This window comes from Bombus flavifrons, chromosome 6 (assembly GCF_040668555.2).
Source record: "Bombus flavifrons isolate JBK064 chromosome 6, iyBomFlav1_principal, whole genome shotgun sequence".
Lineage (NCBI taxonomy): Eukaryota > Metazoa > Arthropoda > Insecta > Hymenoptera > Apidae > Bombus > Bombus flavifrons.
Genome location: NC_138447.1, coordinates 7118792 through 7132368, shown reverse-complemented (window position 1 = coordinate 7132368; position 13577 = coordinate 7118792). Strand labels below are relative to the sequence as shown.

Sequence of the window (13577 nt, the reverse complement as noted above, 5' to 3'; positions counted from 1 at the left end):
TCGACTATTTTACAACGCATTTGGATATAGACAACTTATTAAAAACAACTTTCGCTTTGAAATCGAAAAAGAGAACTCCAAATGTCTAATTTTACGATTCGATATTTGTTGAGTTCCGTTCGGAACATGCAACAACGACAGGCAACGAAAAGCTGCTCGGTGTTGCTTCAGCGAGGACGCAGCCTATCGTTTCTCCGATCCTCAAAATTTATCCCTTTGGACAAATCCAAATCCATTTTGCATATCCATTTAAATAAACTCGCACATTTCCAACTGCAGCTATTTATTCGCGCCACTGTCCCGGTTGATCGTGCTGAAAAACAACGCATAAAAGTGAACGTGACTCTTTCTCGCATAACATTTCTCTTTTATCTCTTTTCTCTGTTTGTTTTTGTTATCGTTAAACACATAAAATGGACTCATTTCGAGAACGTGGAATGACGACGTTAGAACTCGATCGTATTGTCGAGACAATCGACATTGACTGTCTGACGGTTACGCCGATTTCATGGCGACGCACGGAACACAGGAAGTCGCGATGATATACGTAACACACGCACGCTATATCGCGCCGACGTAACCGCGATCGGTAAACCAACGCGAAACAACATTTTCTCGTCGCGATTCTTCGATTCTACACGATCTACGTAATTTATCGTTGTATTTTATTAGCAAATGGATAACGAAAACAATTCGTTCGATCTGAGAACGTCGAACGAAAGTTTCTTAGTCGTTTGATCGTTTATCGATAGAACAACGATACGTTTCAAGCGTTGGTCGCGTAGAGTCGCGTAGAGTCGTGTGAATCCCATGGACCTAACATTAACATACATACGCTCACATACGATGGCTCATGAAAGTATTCGAACACTCGTAGAAACTCTTGGAATATGTTATGTATGTTATGGAAAAGATTTTGCATAACACGAGATCATCGATAAAGTTTGAAACAAGTTTGAAAAAGTTACAAGATATTTCTTGCAAACATGCGCTTCGCTAAAGCTATTATTTAAACAGTCATGTATCTACTATATTATTATCATTTTTAATGTATTTAAATTATATTACATTTTTACAAACTATATGCTTACAGCAAATATCTTGTAACACCTATGCAAATTTTTAGACTACTTTCAAATTCTATCACCGTGATTACGATACTTGTGATTCGTTATAAAATTTCGAAAAGTTTCGTATGTTGTAGGTATATGCGTAATATATTTTGAAAAACTTTCTACGATAAACGTTTAAATACTTCTGCGAGTCAAACACTTTTCTCATCACTGTACGTACACGTGTTCATACGGACGTGACGGGAACGCATCGTCGAAGCACTTGACACGAGTTCTCACAGAATCGATGTATCCTCTTTAACGCGTATATCGCCAATTGCGCTTCGTTTCTTTCTGAAATATTACAGAACGATATTACGCGATTCCCTCGGCAAAGTCGATAGCAAACGGTGGATGATTCTTAAATACCTCGCATAACGATACAAATCGATGGAATAGGAATTAGGGATCGCGATTGACAATCGACTAATCGAATCGTTTGCTACGTTTACAGAATGGTGGTTTACAAAAGGCGGCACTATTATGTTCCTGGACCGTCGACGATGCCAAACAAGAGAAAAGTGATCTCACCGACCGGAAACGTTTATCGAAAGAGGATCGCCTACACTGAATTGAAGGACATGAACAATGATTGACGACCGTTGCTCTTTTAGAAAGCCGATTCGTTTAAAGAGACTCTTAAAGCGCAACAAGAGCACAAGAAGACCGGGGATAGGATAAAAGGAGCGCAGACGCAAAAAGGACACCAACTAGAAACCAGAAACCGTCGATTACTGACTGATCGCGATCATGATCGACCGTGAACCAACCAACGAAGATCGTCGCTTTCGATTTTCTCGCCAAAGGCTAGAAAGCTTGGTAACAATTCGTGTGCGGTTTCAGATCGTCCTCGCACGATTCGAATACGCGAACATCATCGCCGTTGATTCGTGCACGCATTGATCGCGGTGAATCTTCCGACTCGAACGTTTTTACGGCCGGATATTCGTAACAAAAGTTCGCACGTTGGTCGTGCGTGATCACGTCCGTCTCAAGTTCTTTTTCTCTTTCTCGGTTTTCAGTTCGGTAAGTGGATCGCGCGCGCTACATTCGCGGGGAAGGTGATACGGTAGCACGGTGACACGTTAACGACTCTTTGTAGGACAACTCTGTCGCTGATAGACTAAAGCGCGAAAATTCGACTTCTCCGAAGGAAAACGTTCGAGAAGAGACGGCAGTGCGGAACGATTTGGAACGCGACACAGCGCGACACTAAAAACCGCTGGAAACCGTGCGTTTCGCTCGCCAAGCTTCGCCGCGACTTCGACGGGTGTCCGCTCGCGTCGTGGGCTCCCCCACTTTAACCCTTCCCTTCCACTACGCGCTCGGCCTAATTACACGACAACTATCTGTATTGCAATCACGCGCTTATCCTTCTTGAATTACCTTATAATTTCGAAACACACTGGCGACGAGCGGAACTCGCGGAATTGAACACGGATGATGGTGTGAAGAGCTGTGCGGTGCAAGGATCGAAACGAGCGACAACGTGCGTGCGTTGAAGCTCGGATGAAGAATGTGCAACTTTGCGACCAAGCTTCGTGGCACGTACTTCCACGTTCATTGTTTATAGGTGAGTTTAGATAATCGATTCTGTAGATAAAAATGTCGTATCTTTGAGGATATTTTTGTATAGAGAGCAGCTTGTACGTTTAGTGAAAGCTGCGTTCTGATTGCTATTTACCATCCGGGGTAATTCGCTTGAACGTTATTATCGACTTGTATAAACGAGTCGCGCGAAGTTGCCGCAAGGTGCGCATCGCTATCCGGAAACGGTGACGAGATAAACGATCAATTACCGACGACGAGATTTCGCAAGAACCGATCTTCGTGCTTTGTATCCGTCTAATTATAAAAGATGCATCGAGAGCTATCCTCGTTCGTTTGTGACGACCGAATCGAAACAAGAGACGTCGTTTCTAATCCGAACTCTATGCTCGCCCAACTTTTCTTGTAAATAGTAATGCGTGTTTTCGTTGTTCGACGATTTGGAACGTCGATACGCGGCACGTAATTGGCCAAACACATAAGACAATTTGAACCGTTACTTCGACTACAATCGTTGTTTATAGGCAGATTTACGCATCAAAAAGCTCGAACGAACAAAATTTAGCATGGCCACGGAACGAGTTATTGACGAACCGTCGTCGAAGCGCGTCAACCGACGAATCGAAGATCGACTGGTTCGAGACTGAAGAACGTTACCGCGATATTTGCATCTTCCGATAATCGCGATCGATCGCCGGCCGACGAGCATCGACCAACGAGCACCGCGTCTTAATGATTTTTGACAATGTTAGTTTTATTGTGAGCGACGCGAATATTATATATATATATATACATATATATATATAGATAGATAGATAGTTAGGTAGATAGATAGAGAATTTTGTGTTTGCGAGTGAACGAAAAATCGGCCAAGAGCCGACGAAGAATGATCGCGGTTGATCCTAGGAGGAAATTTACCGCATCACGAAGGATGACGACGCGGTCGGATGGACTCGATCGTTAGCTGCGACTGTTTCGCGCATGCGCATGCCTATTCTGAAACCACCGCGCGCCGTCTTACCGACGAAAATTCGCTCGAAACCTGTACATATTTTGCGGTGAAATAAATCTGTTATTTTCGCGTTACCGTTTAACGACGTAGACGAATCGCCTGGTTCGTTTAGGATGCGCCGAGTCAGAATGCGCATCATGTTTAACAAGCAGGATATTAAGTAACTATATTTGTGATTTGCAGATAAAACGGAACCGGTAAGAATCGAACAATTCTTTTTCCTGCGAATATCACAATTTTCAACGCCTTTTATTGGATTGTTCGAAAAGTTCGTAACATTTTTATTACAAATTCCGTTTATCAAATAATGAAATGTTTAAACAACTATACTGCTCTTGATTGGATATTAAAGAAAATTATGAAGTATCCAAAATTTGTTAATAAAATATGTTTCTCTTTTTCAGTGGGACAATGTTAAACGTTATACATTCAAATTTTGAATCGCATCTAGAATGTTTGTCTCTATTGGACTCGTTATTATTTATTGTGATCTTTATAAAATTTAGTCGAAAGTCAAAAATGAAATAAAAAATACTTTAGAAGCCTGTAAAAGCTATGCAAAGTTCATTGATGAAAAAGACGACAAATTTTTAATTTAGATATTTCTTAACTCACATTACGAATTTCCCGAACAGTCTAATTTGTTGGTAAATTCCTTCCATTAACGACAACAAACTTCAAGAGATTTTTCGCAAGAGATATCGTGGCTTTTTACCATCAAAGATGTTACTGTTCCCAATTTAAAAGGAACCACACGATGTATTTTACTTAACTAAACTATTTTCTTCTTATTTATTTATATATTGTTCGTCCTTTAAAGCGTCATAACCCTCGCGTTTTCTTTTATTGTTTAATCGCGTCGCAGAAAAGCACGATTCTACTTTACCATCGCATGAAATGAACGTTATCAACAGATTGCGAATGTTTACACAAATATTTATCAAACCGAAACATAAATATAGATTTCTTTCAATTATTAAATGCTATAAATTGTGCTTTACTCTGAATATTTTATATATTTTTCTCTTTTATTTTCCATAAATGCATAAATATTCGCAACCTGGGTATCAACAACGATCACTTCTTGCGACAACGAATCGAACGACAATTTTAACACACACTATGTATATGTACGATACTTTGATCATTGTGATACTTGGAAATAAGTAACTACCCACGTGCCGTTATATATGTATTACTTTTCTTACATCTTAATTCTCTTTTCCCCGCCCCAAACTTCTTGTTTCTTTCGTTCGCATTTGAAAACTATGTATAGAGGAAAAACACGATAAGCATATTTCCCATCTCTTTTCTATCATACTGTAGTTTTAAAATTCACTACGCTATTAATTAATCTTGCGTTATCAAAATTGTTCTTTTATTTAATATTTATTCCAAACGTATATTTTTCCATTTTATTCGTAGTTTGAAAAACACTGCTTGAAGTTATTAAAGTATTGAACATATTAAAATTTTCTTTATCTTAACAATCATATTTCTGGCTATCCATATCTGTCAGATTCTTTCCAGTTCTAATTATTTTATATTAAAATATTCCTTTTCGGTTTTAATGCGATATTAACGTCGAAAAATCAAGAAAAAAGTACTTATCATGTTTTCTCTTAAGATCTTAATTCTTAAACGAATCGGACATCGCGTCCTTTTATTTTCTTCGAACGATTCTAATCGCGAATGCGTAACAAAATCATCGAAGGGGTTTCGTTCCTATCGATCGTTCATGACTGACATCAACGCCATCAGATTGATGATAAAAAATCAATTCTGAATTCATCTGAATGCGAATCTAGTATTTTTTAACCCTTAGAGAACTAATATCTCGTGGGAACACTTGTATATGTGTGTGATGCGTGTTTTCATGATCACCGATGTGTAGTGTAAACAGGAATATTCGAAATCGAGAAATGGCTGCAACCGCGCAAAATATGTACACCCGCACAGATATGTTCATTGATAGCAGAAAAGAAAAAGGAAAAAAGAATATAGAAAGAAAGAAGGAAAGGAAGAAAAAAAGATAGAAAGGAAAAAAAAGCAAATGGTTATGATACGCTGGCGTATCGTTTTAATGTTTCTAAGAAGATTGCCGAATCCGTCTGCTTTTTTCTTTCTTTCTCCTATGAATGTACATGTACATGTATCAGCAATTGTATATTTTAACAAAGTATGCTCGTTTGGTAAATAAAGCTCAAGAGAAAAGAAATGAAACGAAATGTTAATAGAGAGGAAAGATGAGGGAGTTTATTTGCTGACTGACTATATAACGTTATTCTGATAGATTACTTGTATTTGTTTATAATATACCACGTAACAACAAGGAAAAATACTGAATTAAACGAGGACACCTTATTCGGTGTATCACACACAGGCACGAGTCAATCAACGTTTTCGCGACAGATTCTCTTGTTTATTGGCAAAATACGGTTTAATACTTGTCAGTGGTAAGTTTGCATGATCCCACTGGATCTGCTGGCCTGCTGGACGCAATCTTAATTCGCAATCGTTCGTGACTCAATCCTGAATCCACCGGCGACGATACATTGAATTTTCATCCTCTTCTCTTTCGCAGAACAAAATAACTGTATATTTCATAAAAATCTTCCGTAGAATGAAAAACGACGCATGCTTCAAGTCATTGATGACGAAAAGGGAGAGAACTAATGAACGAACTTGATCGTAGACCGAACAACCATTTATCGCTCGTGATACGTTACTACGCGATATAATGCGTTGTATCGCGTCAACCAAGAATGACAGTATTCAGTTAACCTTCTTTTTCTCTTTTGTTTTCTCGAATTATACGATTTAAAAAAATATAGATGATTATGAAGGATGTATTTTTAACCGCGACATGATAGCGAAACGATAAAGTATCACAATAATAATTTTTGCAAGCGTCGGCTTTTACCAAAGATTTGCGTCTTCCTGTTTGATATCTTATACCATGTATGTTTACGGTCATTTTAAATTGCATGTGCGCAGCACGGTAATATCACAAATGAACTTCAAATTCACAAAAACGATAATATCCACTGGAGTTTTTCTACACAGCTAGCGTCATCCTATCGCTTGATCGCTCAACTAATTACAATTCTACTTATCTTACGTTTAGATTTTCTATTAAAACGCACGAATACACAAGAAACAAATTATTGATAGAAGAAAAACGAAGGAAGAAAGTGTTTTCTCCTGTTAATTTCTTCTCGATCAAAACGACGATAAAACGCAATCGTGACAACGTTTGCGAACTTTCATGAAATTACTATAATAAATATAGTATTCTTTGCATGTATAGACGCTATAAATTTTAGTAAATTAAATACTAAAGGAAAATCGTTGACTTTAAGCGATGATAATACACAGGCAGATACTAGAAAACTGGTATTGATATCTATCGGTGATGAGCAATCGTTATCGGATTAAATTGTATCAAAGTGTTTATCTAGGTGCGACGTAACCATTAGCTATGAATAAAAAATAAAGAGGAAGACAAATCATGAAGTGTCTACATATCAGCACTTTGGTGCGTAACAATTGTACACGCATACCCGTTCGCTCGTACGTATATATGTATACATAATTAACGCGTTTGTTGTATATGTAAAATACGTGTGCGTGAATTTGTGTACGTATGTACGTTTCTCTTTCTCATTTCATCTGTTTTTTTTTCTTTTTCTTCTTTTTCGTTTAAGACAAACTGACGTCATGGGGCACTATAAATACAAACATTATCTAATAGTAATTAAGTAATCCTAAAAATAAATATCTATCACAAAAGACTGGTTTACGATATAAGTGGCTTTTGCGGGTTACGGTAATTCCCAGTGTCAACATACTCTTATTATTTTACCCTTTCCTCGACGGCACTCAGTTACACACTAATTACGACGAGTCCTTACTCTTAAATATTTACAAATCTTACGTCATTAGTACTTTCTAGTTTACGTATCGCTCTTCTGACAAACGTTTTTATAATAAATACGACAATGATCGGGATCCTTGTCGCTTGTACCCCTATCGTACATCACGACATTAATGTTCATGACACACGAGGATTGACAAATTGCACATTTGCTGTGGCAAATAGTTTGTTATCAAACGGCTGAAACAACGTTCGATCGCTTGCGATTTTTCAATCGTTCTTTTGCACATGGTAAAGAAGAACGTTTATGCACGGACTGCGACGATCATGATGAAGACATATTTGAAATTTTTGTTTTTTAAACGGCGCAGTCTTTGTTCTCCAGGACCTGTCGTTCATGATTCGTGTATCGTAACAACGGTGCTCCTACATTCACCACTGCACTTGTTTCTTCCTCATTGTTCACTGAACATGTAACGATCTCTTCTACAAATAGAAATAGCCAAATTTCAAGATAAAAAGGAACAGAAATAAAATGAAAGATGAAACGGAACAAATGACAAAAATACTTGTACGTACCGGGTAAACATAATTGTAACTGATCGCTACTAGGGTTGGTACTGTCTCCTGTACCGCTGTCTTTACTATGCTGAGAACTCGTTTCCAAATATATATGTGTTTGCGTGTCCGCTACCGTAGCTGCTATAGCTGACGACGGTTGTGAATTTCTAGTCTGAGTAAGAGCATTCAACCGTCTTCTAGTTTGATAGATTATAACCACCCATACTATCGATGTACCAACAGCGCAACATACAACGGTGATTATTATCAAACCTAGTATATCATCCTCGTTTACCGACATAGGACTAGGAGTTGATACCGGAGCTGCAACACGTACAATATTTTTTTATTAGATTTTATTCCAAATTTGAAAGAAAGATCTAATTCATTGAAGATCTCTTACCTGGTTTCACTGTAAGGTGAGATGCACCAACGACACTACCCAATGAATTGCTCATTTCACATTCATAACTGCCAGCGTCGCTAATTTTAGTGTCGACGATTATCAGTAGTTGGTCTTCAGCTGTAAAGAAATGTCGCTCGGTCGCCTGCAGAGGATTTCCATTCTTACGCCATGATAACTTTGGTCTGGGCATACCGCTTGCCATGCACTCCAATACGATCGAACCACCCATTGTCACTTCTTTGTTTTCCATTGGTTTTACGAATGATGGCGTTTCTTTCGGAAGAAAAAGTTAGATATCATAAATCCGATTGAATTTCGCCTACATTAAGTAATTGTAACTGTATTGTGTAAAAGCACATGACACTTACCCAATATCGTAAGAGTAGCATTCGCGACGATTAAACCAGCAAGATTTTGTGCAGTGCACGAGTAAATGCCACTATCCGCTGTTTTCACGTCGACGATGAATAGTACATCGTCAGTAGGCATCATGTGCATTCTTCTCTCTCTTGCCGCTGGAAAGTCGTTACCACCATCTTTTTGCCACGCTATTTGCGGCGATGGATGCCCATCCGCGGAACACTCGAGTCGAGCAGTGCTTCCAGCGATTACACGTATATCGTGCGGAATTTTCGAAAAAGATGGATAAACTACAACAAGGATAAAACATTTTATACTTACATTTGACAATTTCATACTAGGAACTTACTTAACTTATTTAAAATGAAAACTTACTTAAAATGCTTATTTTTGCTTTTGTGGAATATGTCGTTCCGTATGTGTTAGTTACCATACACTGATATTTCCCAGCATTCGCGTGTGTAACATTAGTAAAATGTAAAATGGAAGATGCCTCTGTTACACCGTTTTCCACAGAATCGGTGTTTATTTGCAGATTAACATCATCCATTTCAACGTTATCATGTTTCCAGGTAAAATGTAGTGGTGCACTGGCAGTACTCGTTGCTCGGCAAACTAGCGTCACGTTATCTCCTTTAATGCCCATTTGACTTTTAGGTTCTTCAATAATCCTTGGCTTTGGATATTCATCTAAATATCACACAAAATCTCGTTAATAGTTACTAGTTTATGGTAAAGTTACGTGTGAATTCTAACTTAGAGTATAATATACTAACCACATGTAAAATTCTTATGATGAAGCTGAGTCAACGACATTCCTTGTAGCCAATGTGGAAACCCGCAATAAACTTCCGCGTCACTGTAACTGTGCTCACGTAACCACATACTTAACCATTGCAGGCCACAGTCACAAACTAAAGCTCCTGTGCATGTAAAGAAAACATGATAATTGCGTGCGAATACTTTGAGTACCTCGTTTCGATTTAAATCGTATCACAAAAGAACACGTTTCACATTCGTACTTACTTGTATTCATTCTCAGTTTCGTTAGGCTAGTCATTGAAACGAATGCATTTTCCTGAATGCTCGTTACATTGTTTCCGCTTAAATCCAGTTCAGTTACGCTACTTAGTCCGGTAAATGCATTTTTGTTTACCGACTTTATTCTATTGTGCGCCAATCCTAGTTTCCATAGTTGTCCAAGTGGATCAAAGGCACCGTTGATATCTTCCACCATGTATGAAATTTTATTGAAATTTAGTTCCCTTTAATAAAAAGATAGTTATTAAAAGTTTCACAAGGTCCCATGTCATTATAGTGTATTAATTATGTTATACTATGCTATACGTACAATATCTGCAAATTAGGAGTTGAAGCAAATGCACCATCCGAAATATAGGTAATTTGATTGTGATCCAGTTTGAGCTTTTCTAATTTTTCCAAAAATTCAAAAGTATCTCGTTCAATGCTCTTCATTTCGTTATGCGATAGATCCCTGCAATCAAATTCTCGATTATAATCGAATACACTATGTGTTAATTAACATTACAAATTCCGGAATGTCTTGTTGTATATTATATGTATTACGGGATGAAAATATTACTAACAACTCCACAATTTCTTTGCATCTATCCCATGCTTGTATTTCAATGGTGCCTATTCGATTGTGCGACAACGTTAACTTTTGTAAATGCTCTAATCCGAAAAGGCCTCCTTTTCTCACCACGGTTAACATGTTAAAGTCAAGTTGCAGAATCGTCAAATTTTCGAGTGGCCAGAACGCACCATCATGTAACGTTTCAATCTTGTTTCTCTTCAAACGTAATTCTTTCAAATTTTTTAAACCTGTAAGACTAAGTCCTTGGATCGTTTGCAATTCGTTTTTATTTATTTCTCTACAAAAGGAATATCGTACTTTTATCATCATCGTAAACACAAGTAATAATAAACGACAAAAGATCATACGAAACAATTTCTTACAATATACGCAATTTTTTCAAATTCGTAAAGAGATCTTTCAGCTGCGTCAAGTGATTTTTATTCAAACGCAATTCTTCCAACGAAGTTAGATTATCTAAACTTCCGTTTTCAATTATCCTTATCTGATTCATGTTCAAATTTCTGTAAGAAAATAGAAAATACGAAAGTTTTCGTGATTATCGTTATGAAACAACAACGTATCATAAGTTACACAAATAAATAGTAACCAATACATACAAATGTGTAAGGCAATTAGGAGCAAGAAAGGATCCATTCCGAATAACACTTATTTTATTTCCACTCATATCCAAATTTTGAAGTAGCTGCAGAGTAAGTAATGCAGTTCCATTTATATCAGTGATAGAATTATGAGCTCTACAAAAACAGGATATTATTTTCTTCTGTGTTAAAAATAATAGTTTTATGAATACACTATAATTGATATACTCACAATGCAAGGTGTGTTATGTTTTTAACAAAAAACATATCTGGTACCTCTGTTAAATGATTTTTATTTATTTTAAGCCCTTGCAAATGTGTATCTTCTGGTAGAATGATTGTAAAATTGTCTCCAAATTTGTTGGCGCTAAGGTCTCTAAAATAATTATTAAACAAAATATCAATTACAATTAATAAAACATTCTTGTTTCAAAATATATTAGTGATTGAAATAATATTTTAAAGGTACTTATAAAAGATACTCACAATTCCTTTAATTTAGTTAAATGTAATAATACATCAGGTTCCAAGCTAGCTATGTTGTTCTCTCTTAACTCTCTACAAAGGAAAACAATAATCTTGATTTTAATTTCTTTCTTCACTTTTTTTTATTTTACTTCTAATAGAAAATATTTTATACTTAATATATATATATATATATATATATATTAATATATATATATATATATATATATATATATATATATATATATATATATATATATATATGTGTGTGTGTGTGTGTGTGTGTGTGTATATATATATATCATCTTTTGTTCTTCATAATATCAAGCATAATATCTATAAATACAATTATACGTAGCAGATAATATAAGTGGTCTTAAGACAATTTAAGATAAGGATTTTTCCACTTCGATCTTGATCTCCTTGACTCTAAACACCATGTAGTTTCAAACGATTTATGTCAGTACATACTGCTATATATAGTTAAAAATCCTTGCCAGCATATTTGGGAACAAAAACCTGTTTTCAATGTAAAATCTTCCCATGTTTGGAATACAATTACACACGTATCTTGCCTGTACTATTTTGATTTATTTATAATTTAAAGAATAAAGACTATTTTGATAAATATTAAAACACTCTAGTATAAATTAATTGTTTAACAAATATTAAACTAAAATAACTATTTAAATAAAAAATTAGTCACTTCTTATTATTGCTAGCCTATCTTATCTTACTCAATGAACTATTTTGTACAGAATCTTATTAAAGAATGGAATCATATACTATATCTATACTATATATTACTATACTATATATTATATTTTTAGATTTATTTATGTTACACGTAAGTTCATAATAAGAATATAAAGAATATGACATATAAAAATACAATAAGAGTAATAAAAATATTTGAAAAAACAACAAATTAACAAGATGTCATGAAAAGTATTTGTTTTCGTTTAGTTAATGAAGCCAATGTTATTATTGTGTACAATAACGTTATTGTTAGAAATTCATGGTACGCTATCTTATCTGGTTAGATCATGTTACACTGGGTATATGTAGTTACCCGTCTAAATTTTGGCGATAATTGTTATAACGTGACGTTATAACGATTGGAACAGAATGAAATTAAGAAAAATGAACTTATATGATTTCTAAATGACAATCAGCGTTAAGACGAAGAAGTGGAACATAGTAGCATCTCGGTAAATTTTCGGAAACGAATCAAGTGAAACAATCCGTGAAAGACAAGACGGCGTGGCGTCATGATGATGCACGTTCTTCTTGATAGAATAACGAGCGATTATTTACTTACAAGATCTCTGTCCATGGTGGTAGCCCGCTGGGTGCTCCGATCAATTGTAAGCTACTGCAGTCCACTACATTCCCAAGGCACGAACACTCAACGGGACACTGATTACCCTTGGTACTATCGTACGATATCCTGTCGGCTTTTGTAAAGTTCGATGGAGTTATGAGTAACACCGACAATGTAACAACCATCCATTTGTATCTCCACACAAGTCGATGTTGAAGAAAAACTTGTTCCGAATTCGACATCGTATGCACCGTTGTATCGTTCCGCTTAAAATTTATTTCGTAATTGTACATCGCGCGTCAATGATTTTCTCCATAGCGGTTTGCGGAATAACAATGGCATTTCCCGTAAAACCATCACCGTAATAATAAAAATGCCTACGTCCTATCGATTAAAAACAAACTTGTCTCTCAAAAACGCTTCAACCCACACACCATGATGACGCCCACGGACCGATGCGAGACTCCCTCACTGATTGCGCGATGCCATTCTCTCTCTTTCTCCTTCGTATATCCATCTACTTCTTTGCAACGCTCCAACCTTTATATCACTAGAATTTTAGTTCCTAGCTAGTAACATATTCTATGTTTAATAGCATCGGACTGCATATATGTACATATATACATACAGATGCAGATTTAAAAGTATGTATCAAGAAGTGGTAATGAAAATTTACTTTTACGTTTTTCATTAATGGAGCTCTTACTGTATGC

The 13577-nt window shown here is 36.2% G+C and overlaps 1 protein-coding gene across 1 annotated transcript; it reads right to left on the bottom strand.

The window, feature by feature from the left end:
* Window positions 1-4086: 4086 nt before the first annotated feature.
* Window positions 4087-13412, bottom strand: LOC138181189 (leucine-rich repeats and immunoglobulin-like domains protein lambik). Its single transcript, XM_069115848.1, has 14 exons — window positions 12862-13412; window positions 11562-11633; window positions 11308-11451; window positions 11094-11231; window positions 10857-10997; window positions 10484-10771; window positions 10228-10371; window positions 9903-10141; window positions 9653-9799; window positions 9252-9566; window positions 8885-9166; window positions 8514-8789; window positions 8129-8434; window positions 4087-8035 (listed from the first exon to the last, which is right to left on the bottom strand). The coding sequence occupies exons 1-14, from the start codon at window positions 13155-13157 to the stop codon at window positions 7908-7910; spliced, it is 2916 nt and encodes a 971-aa protein (XP_068971949.1). The 5' UTR covers window positions 13158-13412; the 3' UTR covers window positions 4087-7907.
* Window positions 13413-13577: the final 165 nt, after the last annotated feature.

What these genes read in the sequence shown, in the direction of transcription:
- LOC138181189 (XM_069115848.1), bottom strand. Translation starts at nt 13,157, where the DNA reads ATGTACAATTACGAAATAAATTTTAAGCGGAACGATACAACGGTGCAT. An exon ending in TCATAAGAATTTTACATGTG is followed by an intron (nt 9,567 to 9,652) that starts GTTAGTATATTA and finishes TGTGATATTTAG; the next exon opens with ATGAATATCCAAAGCCAAGG. An exon ending in TCACCTTACAGTGAAACCAG is followed by an intron (nt 8,435 to 8,513) that starts GTAAGAGATCTT and finishes TACGTGTTGCAG; the next exon opens with CTCCGGTATCAACTCCTAGT.